Source organism: Hakea prostrata, chromosome 1, assembly GCF_041222555.1.
Source record: "Hakea prostrata isolate BN-2017 chromosome 1, UWA_Hpros_2, whole genome shotgun sequence".
Taxonomy (NCBI): Eukaryota; Viridiplantae; Streptophyta; class Magnoliopsida; order Proteales; family Proteaceae; genus Hakea; species Hakea prostrata.
The window spans coordinates 19,628,880-19,654,772 of record NC_142600.1 but is presented as its reverse complement, the minus strand read 5'-3'; the positions used below and the strand labels follow the sequence as shown (position 1 = coordinate 19,654,772).

At 38.2% G+C, this 25,893-nt stretch overlaps 1 protein-coding gene across 3 annotated transcripts; it reads right to left on the bottom strand.

Moving 5' to 3' along the window:
- Positions 1-357: 357 nt before the first annotated feature.
- On the bottom strand, positions 358-25,682 carry UGP3 (UDP-glucose pyrophosphorylase 3). Of its 3 annotated transcripts, XR_016175575.1 has the most exons (18): positions 24,873-25,682; positions 24,472-24,652; positions 24,198-24,347; positions 23,893-24,054; positions 23,608-23,780; positions 23,457-23,523; positions 21,598-21,764; positions 20,173-20,331; positions 18,509-18,600; positions 18,324-18,421; positions 11,175-11,252; positions 10,761-10,856; positions 10,358-10,432; positions 10,180-10,271; positions 9,931-10,093; positions 9,108-9,168; positions 2,684-2,968; positions 358-413 (listed from the first exon to the last, which is right to left on the bottom strand). XR_016175575.1 is itself a non-coding variant. In XM_089168668.1 (17 exons), the coding sequence occupies exons 1-17, from the start codon at positions 25,565-25,567 to the stop codon at positions 2,856-2,858; spliced, it is 2,622 nt and encodes an 873-aa protein (XP_089024794.1). In that variant the 5' UTR covers positions 25,568-25,682; the 3' UTR covers positions 2,183-2,855. The 3 variants fall into 3 exon arrangements, 2 of the variants coding, with proteins under 2 accessions (XP_089024794.1, XP_089024804.1); XM_089168668.1 differs by lacking the exon at positions 358-413 and having other exon boundaries at positions 2,183-2,968; XM_089168678.1 differs by lacking the exon at positions 358-413 and having other exon boundaries at positions 2,184-2,968; positions 18,324-18,418.
- Positions 25,683-25,893: the final 211 nt, after the last annotated feature.

The window sequence follows — 25,893 nt, the reverse complement described above, 5'->3', positions numbered from 1 at the left end:
TTATATATATGTCACCAAATAACCTTTTAAAGCAAAAGAGGTTAATTAAGTGATTTTGCAGCTGAATATGACTTGCTAAAGCAAGTAAAAAGAAGGTTGTTAGATATCCACAGACAGCAGCAGCAACAAAAATCCAAATTGCTCGACATGGAGAACTCTACTTCAAACCTGGCTGCGTGGGAATTTGGGCAAGAGCAACTGTTCAACTTCAAAAACCCGATGTATCAGGCTGACTTTGGATTTGAGCAAGAGAAACTGTGCAACGTCATGAACCCAGTTGAGTATGAACTTAAGCAAGAACAACTGTTTAACATCAACAAATCAATGAACCAGGCTGAGTTTGGATTTGGGCAACAGCAACTGTTCAACATCAACAATCCAAGGAACCAGGCTGAGCAAGTCTTCAATGTCAACTGCCAAATGAACATAGATGAACATAGATCTGAGGAAGGACAACTGTTTGACATCTACAATCTCATGAATATGGCTGAGTTCAACAATGGGGAATGAAAAGAGCTACTATCCAACATCGACAACCCAGTGTGCCAAAATCTTGTCTCCATGATGCACTTCCAAGTGATTACCATTCAGCATTCTTCTTTACATTTAATTTCCTGTTGTTCTTTGTTTCTGCCATGCATGTTCATTAATTAGTATGATCTAAGGGTGGGGTCAGTCATGTTATGGAATCCAGTTGTTCTTGTGTCCTTGCCATTTCTTTTATGGTTAGTCAATACCTTGTATGGGAGAGTTTCAAATGGAGGAATGAAATTTAAAGGTATTTCAAACATCCTCTATTGAAGAATCATTTCCAGAGATTCTTTCATTCTGATTGGACATAAGTTGCATTTCCAGAAGATGTTCGTAAAGATAAATATTAACTTTGAAAATCTAACAAGCAATTTTCCAAAATGCCTCAAGTGTTGTATTTGAGTCTTAACCAGTTGCAAACATCTCTATCCACAATATTCTGTTCATTTGGACTTTTGGTTTCCATGTTGGGCTTCTTTTTTCGAATGTAACGTAGCATTACAAGTTTTCTGGAAAACTTCAGTGCACCCACCTACCATTCTTATGTGTCCAATTTTTCAGGAGTTGATGAGGAATCCTGTGATTGTTGTATCAGATTAAAAATATGAAAGAATTCTCATTTCCTTACGGATCAATTCAGGGTATCAAACACATTCAGAAGCAACTGGCAAGCCAATTCTTATGGTTTTCATACCCATCTATTCAGACTATAGCTAGCTACTTATTAAATTAGGAATTGAGTGTTTTAGTAGATTCATCTTCCAGACATTTGGGAGGGCAATAGCAAAAGAAAATCAGTAAGGATGTGCATGGATTTGCAGCTACCACAGCCATAAGAATTGCTATAATTGCAGTTACAATTCACATCACTGCTATAAATTGGAAATGACAGCCTAATTGCTTTGTTTTCAGAAGCAGGCAGGTTAAGAACTTGTATATATAGAACTGGACAATGGAGGGATACTGTTCAAGGTCTTGGCACCATTTTTTATGGCTTGCTAAATTTACCATTATCAATTGTTCCTAGAGGCGTGTGAAACCCATTTTTACTGCTCATGAGGTCCCTATTGGCCCTCAGAAGCTCTTTTCTACCCTATTGGGATGTTTAAGATTATGGCTAAAAAATGATAAATGCACCATGAAAGGGTGAAATACAAACATGCTGGACAGGAATATCAGCGAAATAAAGAACAAGATCAATTCAGCTGAAATCTGAGATTTATTAACAATCATAACTGAAGGACCAAGAAGTTTTTAGTTATTCAATTGAGGTATAATTCACCATGTTCAAGGGAGATTAGGAATGACCTAATAATAAGAAGATACTATATAGAAACTTCCAATCTATCCCATTGTAAGTTTGTAACTGTCTTCAAAGACCCCAAATTTGCTATGCTTGATCCCCTGTGAATCTAATTTAATTAAAAATTTTAAGATTATTTCTTTTTAACTTCAATTTTATTTGTATAAAATTTTTACAGGTTATATGAACTTATATCACCACAGCCCTTAACCGGGCAGCAACAGTATGCTCTGTCTGACTTTCCACCTTTTTGATAATTTAATTTCAAACATGATACTAGAATATGATGTTTATTAGGTTAGAAATACTATGTTTCTTCCCATGATTTTTACTACTTTCACTTTTCATTCTCCTTTTTTTTTTATTTTTTTATTTGCTTTGTTAACATATCTTAGTGGAACCCCAAAGCTTCATTTCACAATATGGCCAACTTTGACATCTGAAACATAAGATGTGAGGATCAGACCTGTGCTATAATGCAGCTACTAGAGCCATGAAGATAGTCTTTCCTAAATTCTGTATATGTCAGCAATAAAGAAAATCAAAGTCAAAATTATACTGGAACTACAAGCTGGAGACTCATCCAAAGAGATTAAAAAATTTAAGTGTTTCCATTATCACTGACTGAAGATGATGGCAGTTTTACATCTCAATTAATCTGAGAAATGCATTGAACTTTCTTAATGGACAATAATTTAAGCCTTTCACTCAGATTTTTATTACATGGCCTGATGGCCAATGCATGGACTTTCATAGGGTACAAGGCTTTATCTCACCATTTTATGACATAAACAACAGTGAGATTTATAAAATACAAAGCTTGCATTCAAGAATACAAGAGCAACGCACTTTGCATCCTCAAAGACTTCAAGGCTTTGGAAAACCACTCTGTTACATGGATACGGTAGACCCTGCAAGAGCTTTAGCTTCTGTTAAATCAATCTCCATGTGAAAGGCGAGCTTTCAGTTGATATCTGAAATGCAATTAGCAAACGGTAGTGCTCAGGACCCACTTAGTCTTCTACAACTCCATCATCTCCAATTGAATTCGTGTCCCATTTAACTTGTATTTCCAGAACCAACTTCCACTGTCCATCATATTATTTTCAATAGGGTCTAACTTAACTGAGAAACCTGAATCATGAACAAAATGCGAAGAAACAAACTGCTCAGCTGAAAAGCCTCCCAGTAGAGCAATAAAATTATGTGGATTATCAAAACCAGTATAAGAAGATTATTATCTAAAACTCCACATAGCAGTTTTTCCAGAACAGTGTAACAATCAATTTAAATACAACAAGGTATGTAACACAGTTTGATTAACACAGTGAACAGCCATTGATTCTAAATAGGAAATACGTAAGTCCTTGAGGAGATATTTCAACCAAGTTAACTTTTAAGCGGCTATTATCATAGCTTGATATTCTGTTTCAGCAAAAGGATGTGAAACCACAGCCTACTTTTTTCCTTATCCATGATGTCAAACTGTAGCCTAAAAAATGCAATATTCAATGAACAGTCTCTGTGATATAGACAGGTTTGACCTACATTATCCTCAGACATGATGAACACCGTTTGCTGAAAGAAGATTTTCTTTTCCTGGATGTCTTCAAATAACGCAGAGCTCAATGTGCTGCATCAAGATGAGATTTGACGATCACTTCACAATACTGACTTGACAGTCAATCACCCCATTAATCTTTTATGCTCAGATGTGTTTTATCGAGCTCCTAGACCAGATAGCTTCAGTATGGGATTCTTCAAAGCTTCCTGGAACCTTTGGAAGAAGATGATCTCATCAAAGCAATCCATAGCTTCTTCTTTAATCCCTCAACTCTCCTCAGTTAACCAAACCCCTTCTCTGCCTCATCCCCAAGAAGCCTGGTGCCCTCTTCCCTAACTTCCAACACATCTCCCATTGCAATCTCCTCTATAAGTTTATTGCTAAAATTTTGGCTAACCATATCCGGCTCGTCATCCCCTCCCTTGTTAGCGAAAATCAATTTGCCTTCTTTGCACGTAGGACTGTTGACAATATTCTCCTTTGTGCTGAGATCCTGTGAGGATTCGACCCCTCCTCCCACTCTCAGACAGCTCTCCTCAAAACTGATCTCCACAAAGCCTTTGACTCCATTCATTAAAACTCCATCCTTGATGTCTTGGACTTTATGGGGCTCCCTCCTCCCTTTATCCATTCAATCGAAGCTTGTATCTTGTCATACCCACTTCTCAATCATCACTAATGGATCCCCTGCTGGATTTTCCCCCTCCTAAGTGGGAAGCTGCCAAGGCTATACCGCCTATCCCCCTTTCTTTCTGTTGAGAAAATCAATTGTGGTAGAATGGCTTGAATTGATCAGTGTGATCCCATGCTTTTATTTATAATGAAGTAAAAAGAGCACTATTACATAAATACCCTTACTTGGGCAACAAGAAATAGAAAATTACATGAACTAAAACTCCTAATAGAACTGAACTCCTTATTGAACCGAACCAACTAACATTCCCCCTCAAGTTGAGGCATAGATGTTAGTCATGTCCAACTTGCCTACAATAAGAAGGAAATCTCCTTACTTCAACCCTTAAGTGAAAATATTAACCACTTGGTTGCTAGACCTAACACAAGGCATGCAGATCAGCCCTTGTTTCAGCTTTCCTTTGACAAAAAATCTATTAATTTCAATGTGTTTAGTTTGATCAATTGCATAGGGTTATTGGCAATACTAATGGAAATCTTGTTGTCACAATACAATATCATAGGGTTTGGAACTTGAACTCCAATATCTTCTAGTAGACCTTTCAACCATAGTTGTATCTTCAGCTCACAAACTCCACAAACCATAGCTCTATCTTCAGTTTTTGTACTAGATAAAGCTACCACATTCTATTTCTTACTCCTCCAAGTAACCAGAACACCTCTACCAAAGGTACAGCAAACTAAAATTGACTTCCTATCAAGAGATCCAACCCAGTCTACATTAGTGCATGCTTCTACCCTTAGATTATCATTGGGGGACAAAAGTATTCCTTTTCCAAGAGTTCCCTTCAAATATTGTACTATTTTGATAACAGTTTTCATATGAACTGCATATGGACCATACATAAACTGGCTCACTATGGCATAAGCAATGTCTGGCCTGGTGTAGGACAAGTAAATAAGCTTCCCTACTAGCCTTTAATATCTTCCTTTGTCCACTGATTCTCCCTCCTCCTTAAGTTTAGCTCCAGCCTCAATAGGGATATCAACTGCTTTACACCCCCAACATTCTTACTTTTGATAATAAATCTAGAACATACTTCCTCTGGGATAAGTATATACCCTTCTCTGATCAAACCACCTCAATTCCTAGAAAGTATTGTAACTTCCCTAGACCTTTAATCTCAAACTCTTCGCCAAGAAAGTCCTTCAACCATTCCCTATGATGACAATATCGTCCAAATAAACAATGAAAAGTGTGATATTGGAACCTGATTTCTTAACAAACAACATATGATCAGCATTGCTTTGCTTGTTATCCAATAGAGGTCACTACCTTCTGGTGGCGTCAAAACCAGCATCTAGGAGACTGTTTCAACCCATAAATTGACCTCTTCAACCAACAAACTTTCCTTATAATATTGTCATCAAAGAAACCAAGTGGGATCTCCATATAAACTTCCTCCTCTAACTCCCCATGCAAGAAGGCATTATTTACATCTAGTTGGTACAAGTTTCAGTCTTTGTTCATAGCTACAAACAATGGAACTCTAACAGTGTTCGGTTTTGCAACAGGGACAAAAGTCTCCTCATAATCAATTTTAAAGATTTGGGCAAACCCCTTTGCAACTAGTCTAGCTTTCAACTTGTTGATCAATCCATCCATATTCTATTTAACCACAAACATCCATTTATAGCCCACAATTTTTTTCTTGGAAGAAGTGTAACCAGCTCCCAAGTATCATTTTCTTCATTACTGGCATTTCCTCTACTATAGTTATCTTTCATCTCTTATCAATATACGCTTCTTGCCAACTTTTAGGAACAAAAACAGATGATAAAGAAGATATAAAAGCACAGTAAAAGTCAGACAAAGAGTCATAAGAAACATATTTAGCTACAAGATGCTAAGTACAAGATTTAACTTCTTTTCTAACAATAATAGGAAGATCAGAAGAAGATACCTCAAGGGGAACAGTAAAATCTGCCTCTAAAGCAAGGGACTAAAGTGGCAACACTTCACCTTTCTCCAGCTGCTTTGGCCAATTGTAATTCTTCCTCTGATAAGTCTGCACCTCTTTATTCTGGTTAATCTTGTTTTGAAAGACCTCAATAGTGTGCCTCACAGGAATGGTCTCCCCCTGACCAAGTTCTTCACATAGTTTAAAAAAAGGAAGGGGAGAATAAGAGTCCTCAGATATCGTGGCTAAGGTCTCCCCCTGGTCAAGGAACTCTTCTTGAACTCCTAAGTTGTGTGGTAGAAAAGTCTAGAGTTGGAAAGAACACATCTCCTCCAGGACTTTCCCCCTAGAGAAGTGTATAGTAAGGGCAAGACTTATATAAAATTACATACATAGATAGAATGGTTTTCCTAAAAGGAGGATGATAACATTTGTACCCCTTCTGAGTAGCAGAATACCCCAAAAAATATACAGCATGGGCTGCGAGGAGTCAGCTTACTCTGGTGGGCTATGATTCTGGCATAACACACACATCCAAAAACATTTGCGGTAATAACAAAGGAAGAGTCTCCTTGAAGAATCTCATTAGGACATTTAAAACCAAATATCCTACTGGGCATCCTATTCATAAGGCAAAAGGCAATGAGTATAGCATCACTCCCATATTGGTCAAGGACATCCATAGCGATCATAATAGAGTAGACTATCTCTAATAGACGACAATTCTTCCTTTCGACAACCCTATTCTAGGCAGCCGTATCAACACAACTAGTCTGGTGCATTATGTCAGAGTTAAAAGACGATATCTCTGAAATTCACCGTCAACATACTCCGTGCCATTATCACTACGAAGGATCTTCACAGTGGCATTGAATTGAATTTTAATTATATTATGAAAATCACAAAAACATAGAAATTAATAAAAAATTAAAAAAATAAAAATAAAAAACCATTTTTTTGTTTTTAAAAGATAAATCCACGTAAAACGAGTGACAATCAATAAAAGTAACAAAGTACCTATGACGAGTAAGAGACACAAGTCGACAGAAGCCCCATAGCTAGATCTTGTACTCAACATCCTATAGCTAAATATGTTTCTTATGACTCTTTATCTTACTCTTACCATGCTTTTATATCCTCTCTATCATATGTTTCTTTTCCTAAAAATTGGCAAGAAGCCTATGTTGACAAGAGATGGAAGGCAGTTATGGTGAGGGGTTGTAATTGTAGGTCTTCGTTGGTGATAGCTATAAGGCAGCATAGAGAGAACAAGATAGTGGTTGCAATGATGGTGGTGCAGCGACGGTGAGAAAGGAGGGATCGAGAGAGAGGTAAGTAACTTCCCTTTCCTTTGTTCTCCTTTTTTTTCTTCTTTTTTTTCTTTCCTTAATCGATTTTTGGCTCTAATGCCATGTTGAGAAAATCGATAGTGGTAGAATGGCTTAAATTGATCAGTGTGATCCCAAGCCCTTTATTTATAATGAAGTGAAAAAAGCACTATTACATAAATACCCTTACTTGGGCAACAAGAAATAGAAAATTACATGAACTAAAAATCCTAATAGAACTTAACCAACCACACTTTTCTCTCTTTCCCTCAAGGCCCTCTATTGCATCATTCAATCCAATATATGGAACACCTCCCCCCTACCCAAAAAAAAAAAAAGAACTAATGTTGATCGGCACCTCATCTCCTGCATCCCCAAGTGTAAAGCTCTCAACCCTTCCCACCTTGCCTTCGTTGACAATCTTATGAATTTCTGCAAAGCCTCTGATTCTTCAATCTCTTAAATCCTCTCCTCCATTGCCATCTTTGAATCCCTCTCTGGCCTTTGTGATAACTTACAAAAGTCCCTTCTCTTCTTGGCAAGGATCTCTGATTCTACCAAAGCTACTCTTCAACAGCTTTTGGCTTCTCCTTAGCTTCTTCCTTGTTTCCTACCTTGGTCTTCCCCTCATTCTGGATCGCCTAACTAACCACCACTGCTCCCCCATATGCTTGATCCAGAAGAAACTCTATGTTTGGAAGGGTAGACTTCTCTCATTCACGGGTAGGATGGTCTTGATTAGATCAGTCCTCCAATCCCCTACCTTTATCGTTGTGGTATTTTCTCCCCGCCAAAAGCAACAATCCACGCTATGGAATCCCTCTTATGTGTTTCTTAAGAAAGGTCAAGAATCCCCCAAGTTCCTCCATCCCATCAGTTGGTCCTCTATCTGTTGGCCCAAATCCAAGGGTGGACTTAGATTCTGTAGGATATGTGACTATAATTGTGACAACTTACTAAAGCTCATTTAGAAAATCTCCACCAAGCATTACTCTATCTGGGTCAACTGAGTTTACTAAAACTTGTTGCGAGATGACTCCATTTGAACTGCCTCCCTCCCCCCCCCCCCCCAACCCATCTTAGGCTCGGAGGAAGCTTCTCCTCCTTAGACCCCTAGCCCTCCCAGCCATTTCCACCCAAATTGTCAATGGAGCTAAAACCTTCTGCTTGACCTATAGCATCCTTTGGGTATCCTTTACAATCTCTTGGGCCCTCGCCAGGTTTATGCTTGTCGAATCCCTAAACTCACCCTTCTCTTAGATTTTATTTCCGATAACTCTTGGATCCCTCTCTCCCCTCAAAAGTCTCAGGTTTGGTCCAACCTCCCCCCCCCCCCTACATGTGGTTTTGGCATACTGACTCTACACTTAGATAGACAATTTAGGAAGAACAAAAGACACGGGTTTTTTATTCCATGTCAATGATGGTGAATAAACAGAAAATAATAGATGAACACCATACAAATTTGAGAATGAAAAGAAGAGGAACCTCAGGAGTTAACATGCAATAGAAGAAACTTTGGATGTAAGAATATGTTAAATAGTCAGCTCTCCAACATGAAACCAATTTTTATCAAATTAATTCATGCCAGCACACTGAATTTGCATGGATTTTCTAAGCAGTATTGTTTGTCATGAAATGTTTCTGACAAAAGTCGAATGCAATTCAACAGGAGAAGAAAGATAGATAATAATCTTGTAAGTGAATAAATTGGTTCTCTAACAAAATAAATTGAATATCTACCAAATCATCATGCCTCTAAGATAGAGCTAGTTTATGAATGAAACCTGGATTTCCTGCTGTAATCTGCAGTTTGTACCCACTTGGAACTTCAAAAACATGATTTCCCTGAAACAAATGAATGGGGCAATAAAGAATATATGAGGGAAAAAGCATATAACATTGTAAACAATAGGTCCTATATATCAAGAATATGGAAGTATGGGACTAGGGAACCTCAATCCAACATTTTTTTTTAAAACATAGGTCCAAGAGTTACACTAATCTGATAGTTGATTTTATCCTTGAAGAGTTCAGAAATTCAAGGATGTTTCCTAGATGGGCTCTCGTTAGTAGCCTAAACCCTTGCTGTTATGATTTTATTCCAATATAAAACATAAGGAAAATTTTCAATCTCAGTATACAGAATTTGTAGAATAGCCAGAAACCCCAAATCTCACCACAAGTCTGTGAACAGAGATTATTAGACAACCAATGAGGAAATGTCCAATTAAGAGGTTTTCTACCGACATTATTTTCTCACACTGACAACTGCAGAAAAATTACATGTAGCTAATATTTGCCCCAAGCATCTTTTATCGGGACACACTTGGTAAGTAGCAGCCACCAAATTGTTCTATAGGCCAACCGTCTCAGATCCAGATGCCCACATGCGGCAAATATTTGGCACAACCATCTTTTATCAGTGCATGACACCCCTGATAAGTGACAGCAAGCCAAACGATTTTGTAGGCCCATTGTCCCATATCAAGACGTCCCCACTCACCATTCCATTTGTTGTTTTGTTATACAACCCCTGATGAATTTAAAATATAAATTTGCCATTACATTTAGAAAGAGATAACTATACTGTTCTAATATTAGTCTAACCTGTAGAACTACATCTGTAGCTTCAAATTCTGCATTCCCATGCAGTATGACCTTTAATGCCTCCAATCGCCGAACTTCATGCTTCCAATAAATATTTCCGCTGTAGTTCCAATCAATTCCCCTATTTGATACTTTTACATTTTGAAGCTTACATCTTCCACACCTTAAAACAAACTCCAAATCTGTCAGCTTTGGATGCTGAATTTTCACAAAATTGTGAAGATTCAATGAAAAGGCCAAGTATATTACCTATGTCCGTACTGAAGTATGGGTTCACCACTTTCATCTATTGTCATTGAACCCATTGTGTTTTCAGCTATAATAATTAGGCTTCCATTAAGCTGAAGTCAAAAAATATATTAGATTACTTAGGATTCAAGCACATGAACTATGTATGCCCTTAGGGTGTGTATCGAACAATATCTACCTGTACATCCCTCCATAAGAACTCTGCAACCTCAATTTGTAACTCAGAGCCCATGGAAATGGAACCTCCATAGAACTGTGAATAAGAGACATTTGAAATACAGAAATGTTCATCATTCACATGTTTTACAAATAAAAGAAATTAAAAGAGAAAGAGAAAAGCATATGTTAAAAAAATATCAAGAAAAAGAGTGATCCATCAATTCCAGAGAAATGTCGAGCAATCCATTATTATAATAGTTGGATATTGATATTTGGTCCACTGGTCTGATGTCTACTGTACTACTATAAATATCTATTCAATCAGATAAGTTTACACATGAACTCTATCATCAAGTTTCACAAGATAACCCCTTTGAAACTAATCGAAAGGGAGCAATTATGCCAATATATAGACAGACTACCTTCTGTCTGGTGACCTCCCAAAGAGGACCCAAAGCAGGATGTAGAAGAATGAGAAATGGTGGCCCAGAATTGAAATACTTGTCATTGCCTTCTATCTGAAACAAAAGGAAAATTAAAATATGTCATAATATCCCCCAGGTTTGCAAGAGAACAGTATTCAGAAGTTTGTTAACCATAAGCAATGATTACAAAGTGAAAGTGCTTTGTTAATCATACCCAATGATCACAATGTGAAAGTGCAAAAGTAACATTTAAGTCTTCTTGCCTTACTTCCTTCAAACAGGCATCAGAAATTATAATTTTAAAGGCATCCAACTGCCATAAACAGGAGAGATTTGGCACCAACTTTGCAAGTTTTATTCAGAGACGAAAATCACTTGATTCAAAAAAAAAATGTACATTCAGAGACGTACCTTGGGAATTTCAATGTCACAGCCAGAAAGAAGATCAGAGGCATTGCGTATAATATCTAATAGGGAACCATCTGGGGTCTGCACAGAAAATAGTTAACAGTAAAAAGAAGTATTTATAGAACAGATCTTGATAAAGTTTTTCTTTGAAAGTAGAGTGTAAGCAGGTAGATTTAAGGTTGAGAAAAGTAGGCCATGCCCAGCCTGCATTAACAAATAATGGATCAGCAAACAGAATAATTTAGAAACACATCTTGGTGAAGTTTTTCTTTGGCAAGTGGGGTGAAAGTGGGGATAGGCTGTGCTGCGGTAGGGATAGGCCCAGCCTGCATTAACAAATAATGTGGCAGACCTCAACCTAGATCCCTGAAGTTGTGAAGCCCTAGAATCCAAACCCAACCAAAAGAAATTAAGCTGAAGTTGGGTCAGATCATACTACGTGGTATGATTACTAGGGAAATTTGTCTTCAGATTTACCATTTTGGAGGTTTGGTGGAATATTCACATTATGTATAATATCCTGGCCCTCAAAAGTTACAAACAGGCCTATATAACATGGAAAGGCAGGATGTCCATGACATGTACATGTGGGATGAACCGAAGCCTTATTGGATTTGATTTTTCCATTAGTAGGAGGTCGTACATGTTCTGCAGTGCCACCTGTAAATAAAAAACACTACTGGTGCGAAAAGTTCTTAATGTTAATTGAGTCCTAGGTTCCCCAATAGATTGACCCGCAATAATCCCTACTGCTTTTCCCAATTCAACCAAGTTGCCACGAGTGGGACTCTGACCATAACATAATCAACAGCTCCAAGATGCACTCCTGCAAGTAAAGGGGGTTGATCGACCATTTTGAGCCACATGGACAAATGAAGTTGCGATTCTGACCAATGGATAGCGAAGACAGTTTAGTTAGCCACATGTCCAAATTCAGGGGTTAATTCAATCGAATACCTTCCCATGTAGTGAAATGCATACACCATGTATATTTTATGGACATCTACAGCATGGTAGAAAATCTCGCTCTCGAGCGAGATCTCACCACCTTAAAAAACCGAGATCTCGACCATCTCGGCGAGATCTCGGTCAAGATATGCAATTTTTTGGCGTCAACTCAATGGGTTTTAGGGTCCCAATTGGGTTGAAACTTGGTATTTATCCTATTTAAGGCCTTTTGAACACATTGGTGGCCTTGGATTTGTCAAAAAACAACCCTATGTATGATTTCTAAGTCTACCCATAGTGTGAAACTGAAATGTTTGTAGGATTAGAGAATGCAATGTCATACAACATGGAATATAGAACCTTTTAAGGCATATAAATGAAAAGCAAGTATATCAAATGCATCAAGTAACCTAAATGTCATCAACATTCCATCCATATGAGTATCACAATCTCAATTTTCAATAATAGAATAATAAAATTATACAACCATTAGAAGTTCTATATAAGTCATTAAGGCTGCGTTTGTTTGCTGGAATAAAGGTGGGGGGTGGGAAAATTTTTTAAAAAATTGTAGATTTCTTACTTTTCCCTTAAATCCCAAAATTGTAGATTGTTTGGTTGTTTGGGGTGGGAAAGTGAGAGACAAGTTTCCTTGAATGAAGGAAACTTGTCTAGTGATGTGGCACCCCAACTTTCCCACCCCAAGCCATTTTAAAACCCCACAAATATGGTGGGACTTTGTGGGAAAGTTTGGAAAAGTAAAAAGTGGGACCCACCACTATTACTTTTCCACAAAACCCTTTCCTTTCCTTTCATTTTCCCTCACCCCACTATACATGGGACCCACATGTTTTTTTTCCCACCCCACCTTTGCAAACAAACGCAGCCTAAATCATAAGTTCATAAGACAAGTAGAGAATGATTGATTTTCCTTCGATGTTGTAGATGTACTAAAAGTAGTTGCAAGTGAAAATCCAGCCGAAATCCACAAAAAAAGCAAAAATTGAGAGTTCCAGCGAGATCCAGGGCGAGATATAGCAAGATATGGCGAGATCTCGATCGAGATATCCCAACTCTCTGCTCTCGACCTCCATCTCGTCTCGCCTATGTGAAAAAACAAAATATCTCGCGAGATCTCCCACCATGATCTGCAGTATCCCCCCCCCCCTTTTTATGATCTTGTATTTTCAAGCTCTATCTTCCTCTTGGAAAAATCTAGTCAAGCAAAAACTTTACATGCAAAAAGAGGGGCATATTCCTAGGCCATTTATTGGTCAAGCCAAATGGGCTCCTTCTTTTAAGAATTCCAATGAATGGATGAATGACATGTAATTGTTGTACAAATCGGGATGAAGTTTCTTGAAGTCATCATCATAAATCCAAGTGTTATCATGTCGTGGACGACCTTCCCATTTGACATGAAAGGCATGTGGTATCCAATGCCATGAATAGTGGTTTTGTAAGTATCATCTAAAAATCCCTCAATAGCATCATCAATTTGTGGCTTAAGTTAGGGCAACCTCAACATTTGTTCAATGTCTCCAACATCAAAATAATGTCCGACATACAAATATCAGTCAGCCACATTGAAGACATTACTTATGTCATTTTAGTCATTAACTCGAGCACATATGCATTAGTTCCAACACATTTCAGCACCTTATATAGACCAATCTTCTTTGCATGCCGTTTGTTGTTGATGGAAGCTCTCTAGATTGACATGGACCATCACTACATCTCTTGGTTGGAATTCCACATATCGTTGATGGCGATCAGTGTAGCCTTGTAGACATCATTGCTTTGGGCTACTCTTTGTTCAAACATCAGTATGTCCCTTGGTAATATGGCATAAAAACTCATCAGCTTCAATACCGATGTGTGCTTGTGGTGGTATTGGAACAAGGTCTATAGGCCTTCAAGGTTGAACTCCAAGTAGATTCTAAATATAATACGACCTGTCATATGATTAGCAGAGCTGTTGTACGCAAACTCAGCTATATCAAGTATGTACGACCATGTCTTCTCATAATCACGAACAAAACATCTCAGTAAGTTTCCCAAGCTTTGATTCACTACCTCTACTTTCCCGTCAATTTGTGGAATGAATGCAGTTCAGAACTGTATTTGTGGAATGTCTTCTAAAAATAGCCCATGAACTAAACATCACAATCAATGACAACACTACTTGGTACCCCATGTAGCCATACAGCCTCCTTGAAGAATATCTTTGCAATGTGAGATGCATCAAAGGTCTTATGACATGGTAAAAAGTGGGTCATCTTTAAGAACGGATTGACTACAACAAAGATGAAATCATATCGCTCTTTTGTTTGGAGCATGCCAAGCACAAAATCCATCCTAATATCAATTCATGGTGCATAAGGAATTGGAAATGATGAATAAAGACTTAAATTTGCTTGGTTCCCTTATGACAAACTCAACATCTCTCTTTCTTTTCTTTCTTTCTTTTTTTTTTTTTTTTTTTTTTTTTTTTTTTTTTTGGGATGAATAAATAGCTTTACTAAAACAAAGAAAATGAATGCACAAAGGAATTAACCTTCAAGGAGAAGGTTGGAGATCAGAATCTAGAACCCAAGTAACAACAATAAGTTTGTTCCTTGGGATATCATCAACAGAGGGATGGGGGAAATAAAGGAGCCAAGGGTAGACATCAAAGCAAATGGCTTTCCAAATCATGTCTATGGAGCATAATTTGGGAGTCCATCTCCTGAGGTTACGCTCCCATCACAGGTGGTGGATTGTGGCACCAAAGACTCGCTTACCAACACGATCACAAATACAAGAGCCTAAGTCCTCAAAATCCAAGACCAATCGCGAGCATAGCCATGGGAACATCTCGAATGGGGCCAAATGGAGGCAAGGGATTTCTCCCAAAGGGAACTACAAAAGGGCAGGTAAAGAATAGGTGGTCTATGTCCCCTAAAACATTCCAACAAAGTATACAATTAGGGTTAACTAGGATATGGCGGCTAATGAGAAAACTTTGGGTGGGAAGGCTGAGGTTCAAGGCCCTTCAAAGGGTAAGGGAGTGACAAGGGATGTGCCCTTTGAACCAAACATAGGAAGCCCAAGGGACAAGCAAGGAAGGGGAGCAAAAGAGGTTCCAAGCCGAGGAGGTGGAGAAGGATTTGGAAGGGGAAGGGAGCCAAATGATGGTGTCCTGGGGAATGTCCAAGAGGGGGGGAAGGGAGGACCATACATGCATGAGAAGGGTTTTGGAGGGGATCCAAGAACCAACTGAAATAAAAGAGCAGAGGGGGATTGATTTAGGAATGCGGGACTCATACACCTCGACATCTCTTGATCATGTAATCAACATCTTTGCAATGTGAGGCCAATAATACCTATCAATAACCTATATGGTGGTCTTTATCTCTACCTGATACGGAGAAAATATAATCGAACCAGGTTCATCCTTGGTTCGATCCTCAACCCCGGTCGGGATGAAAGGAATCGACTCGCTTCCGAGCGGGCTAGGTTCAAAAGGTAGTTTGCGGAGGAAGTAAACGACTTAGTCAACCAGATACGCCCGAATCCACTATAATCGGAACGGACTAATCATCAAGGAGACAGTTAGCAACATTTGCGCAAGATACCGATCGTTATCATATGGATAACTACCATATAACGATCATATTATCAAAGGAGTTATCTATTAGCCAAACCTCAAACGTAATCTATCATTAACGGATCTATTCGTTAATATCTGACGGCTATCCGAAGAAGGCTCAAATACATCCAATGAAGGAGATTCGAAGGTACACACTATATAAGACATCACCTACCCACAAGGTAGGGGGAGAGAAACACATACAATCTGAATCATATTCTCATCATTCATTCTTTAGCTTTGTGCTCAAGCAGAGCCGTTAATGATCAGTTCATCAACTGACTTAGCCTTCGGAGGTGGACTCCCGACCCCAGCGGTCGGGCCACATCTGACGTTCGTTTTTGCAGGTCATCCACAGGAGATCTAAGGGCTGAGCATATTTTGGACGCATCACTACCAAAATGACCTCCCAAACCTCCATGTAATGATGTGATGTCAAAGGAAGAATTTGAAATGCATAGCCAAGTTCCCAAAAACAAATACACGTGGTGAAGTGAGTCTTTATGGTGTTGTCTACCTTGCTATAATTCCTTATACAACATGTTGAAATCTTTGTCAAATGTGTAATCATCATGTATCTGATCAATGGTAATTACATGTGCTGAAAATATGTGAAGATTGAAGAGTGAGTACTTTTCGACTCAATGCATCAGCCACTGTATTCTCCATTCCAGCCTTGTACTTCATTTGAAACACAAAATCTTGTAGATAAGCAACCCATTTGGCATGTCTGTTGCTAATCGACCTTTGTGAATGGAGATTCTTGAAGGCTTGATGATCAATATAGAGGATGAACTCTTCGCTGATGAAATTAGATGATTTGGCATGAGTTTTGACATGTTATATTTAAAACATGTGTTGTTAAAAAAACTGGGATTGGAGAGGATGTTCGAGGGTAAATAGACAACACAGTGCTGGTAGAGGGTCATAGCCACCAGGGGTCACAAGAACATCCATTGCCATGGAGTGGGTGAAAATGAGGTATACCCAGTTATATAGTGGATAACTTGATGTATAGATACTCACAGAATGGGTGACAACAAAGCAGGCCATGTTTCTCTCATGTTATAGATGACCGCAGTTTGTTTCTTTAGTGTCAACTGAGTGACAAAAGTGGTTATAATTAGCCATGTACTATGAAAGTGTTGTTTTTCGAAAACTAAAAGTATTTTGTTTTATATATTTGTGATTTTATGTTGTTGTGTCAATCGTGTGCTCCTATTATATTCTATCTTTCTAGGCTGTTTAGCTCACCTTCTTTTTTTCTAAACAGCACATAGGATTGAGACAGAGGTATGCTTTGGGTGGAGAGTTCGAGGGGTGACTCACTTTTTTTTCCCTCATTGTTCTATTAGATAGATGTAACAGATTGGAAGTTGAAATTTTAGTATAGATAAACATTAGACTGCCACAAGCAGAAGTTATCAGAGATTTAATGTCATTATCTGGATATTTTAAGTTTGATAATTTGTAAGGAATGTTTCCATTTGGTTTTGCCGATTGTTTGATCAACAGCCATGAGGGTTGACCCCCACCTCTGTCTAGACTTTGATCGTGACCTACTTAACCATTCTCTCTCTAAGCAAATCATATAATTACCATAACATTATCATCTTATTCAAAATCACACTCTTAGAGGCTGGGCCTTGGTGCAACTGCTAATGTTGCTTCCTTGGGACCAAGTAGTCATGGGTTTGAGTTTGACAACAGTCTCCCTACAAGAGTACGGGATAAGGTTACATATATAATGAACCTCCCCAGAACCAACGTGGATGCATCATGAACTGGACATGCCCTTCATTCAGAATTAGACAACTGTTATCCTCAAATTGAAATTTAACATCAATGTATTCTATAGTTATCATTTTTTATATCACTTCTCGAGTCAGTAAAAATTAAGTGCCTTACAATTAATACTTGACATTTACAGCCTCCTCTCCTTCCTCATGCCCATGGGGCTCTCTCTCCCCCATTATTTCTCTTTATTTTACACTCATTATCTGTCTGTTTCCCATTCCATGTAAAGGGAATTCCTTCTCTCCAATAGTTGGTGATATTCTAAGTAATTTTGTTCTCTGTCGTCTATTTTCAGTTCTACATCCTAATTTGTAGGAAAAGTATTACTATTACCTCTTCTTCTCCCAGGATTTAAATATATCCTTCCAATTACACTTAATTTCTCTCCAATTATCTCCCACTTGTGAGCTGTCTTTTATTGCTCCCTTCTTTGCTACTCAATTTCTTTTGCATGGATTGTCTCATTCCTGATTTTTCTCTGGAAAACTAATTGCTGAGATCAGATCATTTTAATTTCAAGTCTGTACCTTCAGATCTAGATTTCAGATCTGGCTAATATCTAGCTGTCAGATTGGGATCTCTTCCATTCCATAAGGGGACCCATTACTTGCAAGCCAATCAAACAAAACTGCATTACTTCCCACTAAAATGGTTAAGAACACATTATATTTCTTCTTTTGTTTTTACCTGATAAGGCCTTGCCCAAGTCATGGAGCATTTAAATTTTCATACCAAAAGTCTTTACCATAAAATAATAGGAGGAGGAAAGAAATAACCTGGCGTAAAGATTTGTCAGTGTGTCTTCTTTTCTTCTTGGCAGAGGAAGTGACCTTCTTTCTTTCATTATACACAATGAAGGTGTCCAATGAATCTGCTGTCAATTAGCACATATCAGTAGTGCACAACAAAGCAAACCCTGCATACCTCATTGAGGAACTTTGTTACAGAAACAATCCCATACCTTCTACACCGGAGTAACAACGTGAGGAAAATGTGTTCAGAAAGTTATCAGCTATGTTTTGCATTGTGCACTCTAACCTGCCACCAGATACACTGCCACATGGGAAAACGGCGGGTCACCATCTATTGAAAATGTTCTTTTATTTCTCCCACTTTAATCTCCTTAATTAGGATGCAAATGATTATATTTGTAATCAGAGCATGAAAAATAAAACTACACTACAAAGGAGCAATCAGCATCAGCTTGTGCTTGCCCTTCTGATGTAGATAATTCGAACTACAGTACAAAGGACTGATCTGCTTGGATACGCCTTACTGATGTAAATAATTCACAATGTGACCTTATTCTGGTGGAAACAGACCTTATTTTGTGGTTTTATATGTGGTGGACCTTTGGCTCGATGTGTTTTCTTTGTAATAGGACAATTTAACGGGCATAAATCATGGGTAGGACTGTAATATGGGATCAAATTTATTAGAGTAGTTTAATGTTTCATTTCTTTTCTCAAAGGAAAAATCTATAGGACTATCATACGACAAACTATGATGAATTAAGTAGAGTGTTAAGTTTTTAAGAAGCGTCGTTTAGATAAACTCAGTGCAGTAGAAATGAGGAAGCTAAGATGGACGAGTGGCAAAACTAAGAAGGATAAGGAAAAGAATGATGTTAATGCTGTGTATGGAGTAGCTCTGATAAATGATAAGCTACGAGAAGTTGACTGAGGTGGCACAGCCACGTTCAATAGAAGTCTTTAAATGTCCCGTATGGAGAAGTTGTTTAATCCAAATAAAATGAACTAGAAGAGCTAGAGGCAGACCTAAGATAACCTTAAGAGAAGTGGCAAGAAAGGATATGCATGGTTTAGGCCTTGTATCTAGTATGGCATCAAATAGAGCTGATTTGAAGGCAAGGATCCATGTAATGCTTCATTTGTTTTAGTAATTGTTATTTACTTCAAGGACAGGATAGTCTTGCACTCTTGCATGAGTAGAACTCCTATTCCAACTATGGATAGAGTATTTATTCTCTGCAACAATTATTCTAATTATTTAGTCTGTGTTCCCACTTAGGGAATTAGAGGTAAAACTTCTAGTTATATAGCTAACAAGGTGGGCACATTTGATATATATGCACTAACTTGAATAGGAGAATTGTAATATGGGTACAAGGGCAATTTTTTCCTAATGATTGTCCCTGTACCAATTATGAAAGGTAAAAAAAATAAAAATAAAAAGAAGAAGAAGAGAGATGACCGTAATGTTTCAGGCCATTATTCTGACAATCAACAAATAACGAGGGGAAAACACTGCCAGCAGCTAGACACCCCAAGGCAGTCAAAAGGGAGGGGGGTAATAAAACCACGGGGACATCAACAAGGCAGTGAGGCGCTGCCTAGTCAACACGTTGCCAACAATGTTCAAACCTCAGCACTAATATAACAGATAATGTTTCATCAAATAGCTATAACTTGGAAGAGTTTTCATCAGATGCCAGAGTCCAATAATGTACCAGTTGAAACATAGCTTAGTTTGACATATTTTATAACTGGAACCTAGAAAATTAAGTGGTCACATGCCAACAGCCTACAAGTATCAAAGCATTGCACTTAATGCATGAATGAGAATACAAAACACAGTAGCATTGGAATGTATGGAACTATGTACCTATGTTCGACGCCGAGATGGTCCACGTATACAATAGACTTCTTTAGATTAAGCACCATCCCTGGCAAAGAGGTTCTATTTTTGGATGATCCGACTTTCTCTGCAGAAGGTAAATCAACATACAGAATGTTTGTATTGGCAGGGAACTCTTTCTGCAAGCTTAAACACAATGAACAAGGTTGACACTGGAGTAGATTAAGAACTCTTGGCAAAAGAAGTATATGTTGAAACAAAATATCATAAACAAATGACAAAGTTGCATTCTAAGAGGTGGAGAAGAAAACCAAGAAAATGCATAAATTGTAGCACAAACTCAAGTTAAGAACCAACCACCAGAAGACTGAATTCTAAAATACATATCCAATAAAAGACAATGAACGACTCCGCACCAATCAAATACTAATTGCTATGTGTGAATGTGTGATAGATGCCCAATTAATAAATTTATCATTCATTTGAGAAGGGATAGTTTCCGCTAGACCTTCACATACAAGTCTAGAATCTTGAGCCATACAACTATAAAATTGAATAAGAACGCTGTGAAAATAACCTACAACAAAGATTTTGATACTACAAAAAGGCTTTAGGATAGAGGAAAGCATTTACGAAACGGCCTCACAGCCACAGGAAACATAAGTTGTGATTACAATGGCGAAAAGACATTATGGCCAACAGATGGAAAATGAAGTGCTTGCAGGGTTTTCTGAATTGAAGAAGTGCAAAGGAGATTTTAGTGGAAAGTAGTAGATTAAGTGACAGAATAAAAATACAAAGCACTTAAAATAAGAGAAAAAATACAGATAGTGAAAGAAAGAAGAATCAGAAAAAAGAAGGTATGAAATATAGGAGCAAAGAGAAGAGAAGAAAAGATTATATGAAGTACAGAAGCAAAAGCCCAGCAAAGGTTCCACAATGGGAGATCTCCCAAGAGAACTTCATTTATTCCATCAACAACCACACACAAACTGTGAAGCATCAACGAAAGCAACTAACAGCGTGATTTATACCTTGGCTGCAACTCCAAGAAAGACCCAAACATCAACTATCCACCTTTATTTACATGCCACTGGCCCGAAGTACCCCGATAAATACAAGATATTATGAGGACCACACTCAAATTCTTAATTAGACCTAAAGGCTCCTGAAACAAAAGCCAGAATTCCAATATCAAACCACAAGTCTTAATTTAGTTTTATTTGAAATAGTGTCTCAGTTCATTCAGTTCTCCACATGCTTTGTGTGACAATGAGCTAGGAAGCATTTGTATTTTTCTTCCACCTCTTGTATTAAAAGATACATGATGTGGTACTGTGAGGAACTCCTTTCAAGCAATTCAAAGTTAAGCTCCACAAAATGATGTAACAAGAACACAACTATCACCATGTAACCACACAAAATAAAAAGGTTGAGGATATACATCATTACCTGTCAAGAGAGATGGTTCCATCTGTGATCCCATATTTATCAAACTCGGTGTATTCAATGCATGATAAACCATACGCCCACTGCCCATCAAGATTCTTTTTTTCAATGAGAACATTGATGCCTTCGGTAGCTCCCACTCTCCTGCTACATGATGCAAAACCAAGTTTCTGCAACATGCATATTTAGATAAAATAAACAGCAGATAACTATTCTGCACACATATGTGATGGAATAACATTTTTTTGCCAAAGTAACTTTACAGAAGGGAAAGGGAATAACATTACATGGTTACCAAGATTATAAAAATAAAAATAAAAAAAAAAAAAAAAACTGCCAAGTGTCAAAACCAGACAAATACCAAAATTTTAATTTTCAAAACTGTAAATATGAAAATATAGAAGATACTGGCAAAATAAAAAAGGATCGAACTATTTGCGCATACAGCCAATGAACCCAACAAAAAAAATGTCTGTACAGAAGAAGAACCAAGAAATGTTGGTAAATTTGTAATGAAAATTCCCTCTCAAGAAATAATGAAGTAGGTTTTCACAAGGAATGAATTTTTAATCCAACTTTCATCTAATTTGTCGCAGTTGCAGGCCCCCTCATTGGTGTTCATCCAAATTATTGATCACATAACCGCACATGCAACATGCCATTTGAATGTCCAGAGCACCCAATGCCAATTCTTGTCATAATGAATATGTGGGGCTGCTATTCTGCTAAGGCCTAAGATCAAACCTGCAAGAAGCAATTATTCTTGCAAGCTAGTTCAAATATCCCTTGAGTGAAAGACTTGTCAGTCTGGTGAACACATCCAGAAGGAGGCACTCTAGAAGCTCAAGCATGTCTGCTCTTTAAGCAGGGACATGCATTTAAGGACAATAACCTTTCTGTAGAGGAAAAAGTAAACCCAGCCAACATATGCAAAAGGTTAAAAAGCAAAGCACAATCCTCCAAACAGCAAGATGAGTGAGAATGTGTGAGTAGCCCCTGTCTTCAGAAATTTCAATCTTTTTTAAAGCCAGTGTTACACCAATTTAGACCCTTGTCTTTGTTGCAATTTATCACTAAGGTTAACTTGTTTCAAAGAATGTAAGCAACCCAGAGAAGTTCGTATCACATACGACAATCAACAAAAGTTAGTCTTGCCATTTGTCCCTCACATTTCATGTAATACCTTATACACAATATTTGTGATCAATAGTTGCCGTCCAGGATCCCTTTCACTGATGGCAGCATGCCTGCAAACCACATCCCAAGCCATGCTGAAGGCAACATGGCATGGTCATCCATAAGAGAATGTTTTGACAACCACCCAACAGTAATGCACTTTTTTTATGACCAATTTTCAACTCTAAATGCAATCCCACCAGACCACAGTCCATCCATAGTGCTTGGACCAGCATAGGCCTGGAACTTACTAGTACAAACAGGAGAGATTCCCTGTCGAGACTTCTCCTTTGATCCTTACCCCAATTCCTTGTGGCAATTTGGTCAAGTTCTTACCAAATCTCCAACTATACATCCTCTAAAAGCATTCTAAGTCCTACTCTTTGCAAGTTTCCTTAACTTAGAACGTGAATATGACATCAACAACATACAAAATGCTCTAGTTCCATTTTCATCAACAAATTCCCAAAAGACTCTTCAGTTCATGTACTTGTCCTCACCTCCACTCTTTATGCTTAGTCTTTGCTGGACCTTCAGACCAATAAATATCTCTTCCCATCATATTTGGCGTTAAAAGCAAGGGTTGGGTACCACTTATACAACTTGATAATTTTTTATACACACAGTCACAGATAACAAAAAGGAGAAGAGAAGAAACAATTCTAGAATAGGATAAAACTGCTTACCTTTTTGTTGTGCAGCCCTATCCCTGCTAATGATAAAAGAGTCAAATCTGTAGCAGCCACAACATTACTGCAAAGTCACCACAAGTTAATGTCATACTCACAGACAGGGAATGGGGAATATCATATTAGAAATGGAGTGCCAAATGATAACCTGACTTGGCGGACAGTTGCACCCCTTCTTCCATGATGAGCAAACCACTGGAAAATTCCTTTGTCATATGCAAGTTTCCATATTACCCCATGGCCCCCAGGCTTGCATACTGGACTGAAAGGTTTGCTAACTAACCATTGGCCATCTTCTGCACTGACGGCCGGAACAAGTGGCTGGAAGTACCCAAATGAAACATGGAAAGCATATCTTTATTTGTATGACAGATAAAGTAATTAATATTGATTCTAGAGCAGAAAAAACAGAGTAATCATATTCCCATCCAACCTGTTCAAAAAATTTAAACCTTGATTGACCTCTTCCAAACCACATTTGTCTCTCACATAAAGAAGTAATGAGCTCATGATTGTTCTTTGCTGAACTCGTCATTATTGCAACAGGGGTGACGCATTGCTTTCCATATATTTTGAAGTAAAGAAACTCCCTCGCCTAGCCAAAGCAAGAGAGGCCGATAAATATATCTCAATTAAGTATAACTATTATCGATCACTAATGATCCCAAATCATTTGGGGTTGAATTCTCACACAAGGAAGACTAATTGCTACAGTATTTACAAAGAGGGATTGTATACCTGAAGATCTCTTATGAGACCTTCCAATAAAGTCCGTCCACAATATAGAAGCATGGCAGCAGGAAGACATTCACCTGTATGAGGATCAACCAAACCAAGTCTATCCCCAGATCCTCCCAAAGGATAAATTTCACCGAGTTCTGGCAAACCCTGTAAATAATGGAATATATCCCATAATTAGTCCGTAGACACTTCTGCACGTCCAGATTGGTAAGACAATAAGTAATGAAAGTTCTCTGCGTGCATGATCAAAATTTTCAATTTTCAAGGTCACCTCAATCCCCCATAGAGCAGCTTGAGATGCAAAATCAGTATTTTGTGAAAGATCCAGCCCTCTAGGAACATGAATTTCTTGAAACTGGTCTTTCCCTTCCTTGTCCAGATTCTGAGACAAGCTCATTGACTGCATTTTCGGCAATGAAGAGGATAGGAGCTCCAAGACCATTATCTGGTATCTGCGATGGACATGTGAAAGGGTGAATGAAATAAGGCTGACCCTCACCATAGAAGTAAGTTAGCAAGAGACAAGCTGCAACAAGACTAAATGCAAGAGATACACATTCGTGTTCTAATTGAGAATATGTTTTAATGAAAATTAAGCATCCAGAGGCAGGTGTGCCCCTAAAAATAGATTTCGAAAGAATTCACACTTGTGCTGACCAGAGACGAACTTACCCGATAATTCCTCCAATGCAATCGTAAAACTGTTCAATTTCTCGCAAGGTCCGCAGAAGCTTCTTCAACGGTGCAGCAAAATTTTCATTATTTTTACATTTGGGCTCTTGAATACTACCATTGTCAACCTCCCAGTTCTCAATCATATCGGCCAAAACATACAACGTAGACTTCAAGGATCCCTTCACAGACTCGAACTCATTCTCTACTAAACCAAACTCAGAACCGAAAACGTGCTCTTGGCCAGCGGCAACTAAACACTTGAGCAAAAACAGCTCAGAAAGGTCAAACCCATCGAGAGAAGCCAAAACCCGAGTACTGAAGAAAGCTATCACCCTGGAATCAGATTCAATCACCCGTAGCTTCTCTCTCAGATTCTTGGCACGCGAAAGCCTTGACCGAAGGTCGTGAAGACGTGCTATCTCCTTCTGGAAATCGAAATCTTCTGGAACAAAAGTCGATTCAACTGGAGCTGTAGAAACGCGCCTCGCAGAATAAAACGAAGGAGGAGAAGAAGAAGAGCTTGAAGACAGAAAGGAGAAGTAAGTAAGGTCTTTTCTGAGACAGAATATTGTAGGATGAGCATTGCCGGAGGTAAGAGAAAGTGACTGAGAAGCAGAAGAAGAAGACCAAGATGGATGAAAGCAGAGACGGTGGTAGTGGTTGTGGAGATGGTGATGTAGGATGGACGCCATGCTTGAGAAGACAAAGAGAAGAAGATGAAAAAGCCCAACGACTGAAACAAAAGGGGCAAATGCTAAGTCTATAGAGAAGAAAGACACATGAGAGAAGCGAGGGAGAAGAGCGATTTTTTTCCATTTTTTTTTTAATATTTTCTATAAATATTTAAAGACGTTTAATTAACCGGAATAAACGGAGATGCTGGAAGCGTTGAGGGTATATGCTGATTGAGGAAGGAAAGTAGAAGTTTTCTTTAAGGTAACCAACGCAGCATTTAATCATGAAAACCTCATCTTTTCTGAGGCAGTCTTCGAATCCTGATTGGTTGGTTTTCTCTTTG

Coding starts and splice junctions, on each gene's coding strand:
- UGP3 (XM_089168668.1), bottom strand. CDS start 25,567: ATGGCGTCCATCCTACATCACCATCTCCACAACCACTACCACCGTCTC. Junction 20,332..21,597: donor GGAACCATCTCTCTTGACAG/GTAATGATGTAT, acceptor ATTGTGTTTAAG/CTTGCAGAAAGAGTTCCCTG. Junction 10,857..11,174: donor GTGACATTGAAATTCCCAAG/GTACGTCTCTGA, acceptor CTTTTGTTTCAG/ATAGAAGGCAATGACAAGTA.